General features: G+C 31.5%; 2 protein-coding genes across 2 annotated transcripts; one reads left to right on the forward strand and one right to left on the reverse strand.

The window, feature by feature from the left end:
• Nucleotides 1–723: 723 nt before the first annotated feature.
• On the reverse strand, nt 724–2,233 carry LOC119680495 (Werner Syndrome-like exonuclease). The gene is made up of 6 exons (XM_038093321.1): nt 2,089–2,233; nt 1,756–1,937; nt 1,470–1,697; nt 1,267–1,408; nt 1,083–1,184; nt 724–1,009 (listed from the first exon to the last, which is right to left on the reverse strand). Exons 1-6 carry the CDS (start codon nt 2,134–2,136, stop codon nt 854–856), a joined length of 858 nt encoding a protein of 285 aa, XP_037949249.1. The 5' UTR covers nt 2,137–2,233; the 3' UTR covers nt 724–853.
• Nucleotides 2,234–2,468: 235 nt separating this feature from the next.
• LOC119685227 (nucleoporin Nup43-like) lies at nt 2,469–3,823 on the forward strand. Its single transcript, XM_038099462.1, has 2 exons — nt 2,469–2,887; nt 2,947–3,823. The coding sequence occupies exons 1-2, from the start codon at nt 2,617–2,619 to the stop codon at nt 3,756–3,758; spliced, it is 1,083 nt and encodes a 360-aa protein (XP_037955390.1). The 5' UTR covers nt 2,469–2,616; the 3' UTR covers nt 3,759–3,823.
• The last annotated feature ends 1,248 nt before the right edge of the window (nt 3,824–5,071 follow it).

A 5,071-nucleotide genomic window follows, 5' to 3' on the forward strand; every position in this document is an offset into this window, starting at 1 on the left:
GTATTGCTTTGAAAACTAATAACCGAAAATTACACATTTCCTACAATTTTAGGGTACATCGTAAAAGCTGGACCTTTACAAATGAACGTATGCGAGAAATAGAACGTCAAAACCATATATTACTTAAAAAGATATTGACTCAGAAGCCAACATACACAACCAGTAACAGCAAACCCATACAACCTAAGGTAACGATCTTATTTTAACCAAATCAATTTCATTTAAATTAATATTTAATTTACACATTCTAGATAAACAACTTACCACCTGGTATTCGAATGACAAGTTCAGCAGTTAATCGAAGAAAACAGCAACGTCAGATAGACATGGACAATCAAGTACTTTGGAGAAAATTACAAGCGATATCAGGCCGAAGGCCGATGATCTAAATTTACAAAACGTGTAACATGTGGGGATTATGGGACAGTATTACGGGATAGGATGTGATAAAAGCAGAGGTTGGTGGTTGGATTATGAAAATGTAAGCAGGAACTTAAAACCTAAAGTTATTTGTCTGTAATATATACGCATCTTATTGATTTTAATATTAATTACAATATAAACTCAAAGTATTGAAAACAATTCAATTTACAAAAGTAAAAAACATGATACATATTTTAAAGTACATATATTAATTATTAAAAATTTTTTACTTTCACATATAAAATACATAGATTAAACAATTAAGTCAATAAAAAATGTAAATACATAAAATTGGTTAGACGATATGTTAAAAATTGTAAACTAATTACGCTAGGAGGCTGAAGCCCAAAAAAATTCGTCTACAAAAAGTTTTAGTGGAATACACAAAACTGTAAAATAATTAAATAAAATTTAATTGTTTTAAGAATAACTAAATTTTAATTTCATTTTCAGTATTCAAGAATGTCTCTCCTAACGCCTTTACCGCTTTAAATGCAGTTTCTCCATTTTTCCTTAAAAACTCTTCTTCATTGGTTTTTTTAATTTTTTCACGTCTTTCCAACTCTCGATAAATAACTTGTCCAATCTGCAAAATTTTATATATTATAAAATAATATACATATTATTAGTTAAATATATAATTAATAATTGTGGCTTACATAAACGTCGATAGCTGCGTACATTAACTGATTCTCGTCCAGCGGAATTACATGCCATTTACTCATGCGTACCTTTTTACTTTTATCCATTGCCTTCTCAGCCTAAAAATAGAGGTATTTTCAGAGAGTTTTGCTTAGAATTAATCTTATATTGTACATATGTTATGTTGCACACTGTACTTACAATATAATTTGCTAAACGCTCAAGACTCCAGCGGCCACCAGTTTCACAAACTTCATTGCACCACAATCCCAAATCTACGCATTTCGTAATTAGGATGTCAGCATTCACTTCAGGAAAATCTCGTGCCAATTTCCGAAAGTCACTAACAATTATGGTAAACTTAGATATCACAAAAAAAAAATTAACAAAATAATTATTTTTACTTCTTTATGTTCACACCATGTAATCTAACTTTGGGATGCTTCAACAAAGCCATTAAAGCAGCTGGAAGTTTTTTAAGATTAGTCAAATGAAACACATAACAGCAATTTTCTTCAACACAAACTTGTATAACAGACGATTTTCCCGGTCCTGTTTGGAATGAAAATGGCCACTCCATATCAAAGGACAGTGGAACCACTTCTAAATGTGTTTGTTTGTCAACCCATTGCCTGCGAAAACAAACGTAATTAGTAACTTTTGAAATGAAATTAAATTTAATATATTTACATGACAAAATCAGAGGCTTCTGCAATTTCATTTCCTTCAGTAAAGTATTTTATTTTTCCTTTATATTTAATAAATGGCAATTTTTTCTCTACTTTTTCTGGTGAAGGTGTGCCGTCTGCCATAGATTTGGTACTTCTTGTCAATCTTGCACTGCGTCTTTTTGGTGGATTTTCAACGTTTTCCTATAGTAAAACAGAAAATGTATTGCAATTTGCACGTAAGCAATTTAATTTGTTATCTCAATCGGCATCACCGACTGGTTACTAATCGCACTTAAGCAATTTTTTTTCTTATTTGCGTTACTAATAGTTTGTTAATAATTGCAATCTTTACATCAGAAGCAGCGTTATCCAAACTTTTTGAATTCAGTCTTTTTGACATGATGCTATATTTTATGAGTTAATAGTACAGTCTTTTAACACAAACAATAAATTGTCAATAAGAAATGAAGTAAATAATTATGCACTACAAATATGCACTTCAAACATAAAATGTATACAAAAATAAACACATTCCCGCCAAAAAATAAATGGTTGTATTCACACCCAAATATAAATTAAACTGCATATCAATAAATACACGAAATAGTTCGATATAACATACTAATTATATAAAACATACTTACATTATTTGATTTAAACATATTTGAGTGCTTTATGAATAATAATAATACAATACTAATAAAATAAATAAAATTTGGGAAATATTTAAAAAAAATGAATATAAGTAATAAGTTGGCAACGCGAGCAGCTGTTTGAAGTGTTAGCGCCGCTGTACATATAACCAAAAACATTTGTATTCTGAAAATCACATCTTTTAGCGCTTAAAATATATTTAACAGAATATAATTTTTAATATAAAATGGATACAATAGTAAATGCACATTTTATATCTGAAAAGATATCCAAAATACGTTGGATACCAGAAACATTAAAAGATAGTAACCGCTTTTTAACCGGCACTTGGGATATGTCCACAAATTTCTTGCGTATTTGGCGCTTTCAAGGCAATGAGTATCCAGAAAACTTCAATGATTGTGTTCCACGTTCAAGTGATAAAATACCTTTTGTAGGCGACATAACTGGTTTGGAATTTGTTACGGATGATGTAGTAGCCACAACTTGTACTGATGGTAAAATATAAATGTTATCATAAAAGAACGAATAAATTTTATTATTTCTATATATGTAGGCCACTTAAGTTTGGTTAAAATAAAACGTGCTGTTGAGGAAGATGTACTGGAAATTGATGGACGCAGTAATCTATTACATAAATTTGATTTAGCAGACCAAGCGGCACCATGTACTGGGCTCTCTATATATGCTAAAGATGCAGCAACTGTAGGTGAGGATGGTCGACTCAATATTATTGACTGTAGCACATTACGGGAACCACGTTGTGTAATTGAAGCAGATAGTTGTGCACTTACTGCTGTTGCATATATAAATCCACAAGAAGTATTAACTGCTAACCGTATGGGTGTCATACGTATATTTGATGTGCGTACTGCAGCTAAAGCAACTGAATTTCCATCATTCATGATCTCCAGTGAAGATGATAAGCGTTCAAATTCTGTTACATGTTTAGGTTCACATCCAACGCAGCAACATGTGGTACTGGCTGGTTCAGAAGAAGGTTCTATAACCGTATGGGACTTGCGACAACCTGGCATTCCTGCATCTTACCTAAGTGCACATACAAGTGCTATTACAGAACTTGCCTTCCATCATACTGATCCAACGAAGCTTTTTACTGCTTCGGAAGATGGTGAAATGTGGTTATGGTCGCAACATATGGTAACAAGTATACCTAGTTTTATTGGTTTGCAAAAAGAAGAAACTGAAAATCCTTGGTTAAGTGGTGAACGTGCCAAAAATCGAATAAGTGTTACTGCACTTATATCAGATTTACGCAAACCCATTAATTCATTCGACTCGAACGGATCAAAAATCATATGCAGTAGTGATAGTGAAGCTATTTACCTAATTGATAATATTCTCTAAATGATTTACTGAACCAGAAACATTAATTTCTAAAATTATAAATTATATATATTAAGTTATTAATAAAGTCGCATAATTGTTAAATTTTTAAGAAAGTTGTGAACATAATCTTTAGGGGAAAAATATTCATTTGAAGGAATGAATACTGTCTTGATTTTACTTTAATTCCCTTGTTTATTTCAAAAGTATGTGGTAAATAATTATTTGTTGGATTTAAAAATTTTCTCTATGGAAGATTATAAAATAATTTTTTTACAGTAAGTAACTTTTGTATCTTAAAATTGTTAAAATTTTGTAAAATTCCTGTATTGACTTGCATGCCGCACTGTTGACCATCCCAATCTCAATGCGATCAGCAAAACATTCCGTTCACGTTGCATTTGTGATCTGATAAATCTGTTTTTGTGATATGAATAAATCGTAACCTTTTGTAACAGTCCCAACATCAGTGAAATCAAAAACCAACGAGAGGTAACAGCTTTCCATATAGATCCAGATCGCAGTTGCACAACAACAAAGTATTCAGTAGGTCATCGATTGATATCTCTAAAGAAGAGAGTCACCTTCCTCGTGCAGCAAGAATTATCCTAATTGAATTGAGATCAGGGTACATATTGGTTTACTGAGCTGCAATGTATAAGTTTAATTTTTTTAAGACACTTAAGTATGTATCAGAACATAAGATTAAATTTATTATATGGATCTTTATCAACCAAACTAGTGAGAGGTATAGTATACGCTTGATGATTCATCTGGCATACGAATCCTCACAGAAACCTAGAGACTGCAACAGTTAAAAAAGGTATAAAGCACTTAAGTCTTTGATATAATGGACTACCTTCTAAATTCAACACTTAACCAGGTTAAAGATCGTCCGTGTCAAATAATTTTAAATATAATAGGATTTCGGTACAACAAATAGACACTTAACGGAAAACACATATCATCTCACATTTCCCAGTAAGTCACTATCAGATCGTTTCATAAAAAAGAGATGTGCTGATGAGCTCGAATAAACTATCCATAATTATAATAATAAGTGCTAATATTAAACACGTTAGCTCACAGTGGAGCATTTTAGGAGGATTTGGTAATAGATCTCCCCTTACAGTGTAATACGTAATATATACATAGAGATCTTAGGATTGACTCAGTGAAAAAATATATCAGAGACAGAGCTCTAAAATTATTCACTAAAGTTGATACGCTAATTAACCCCGCCCTAACAATCCTCAAGTCCACTTCTGGACTCTCAGGAAGATATGCTGATTTAAGCTCCGTCATCAACTAAAAGATAAATAAATGATATGTTT

This window comes from Teleopsis dalmanni, chromosome 2 (genome assembly GCF_002237135.1).
Source record: "Teleopsis dalmanni isolate 2A chromosome 2, ASM223713v2, whole genome shotgun sequence".
Lineage (NCBI taxonomy): Eukaryota > Metazoa > Arthropoda > Insecta > Diptera > Diopsidae > Teleopsis > Teleopsis dalmanni.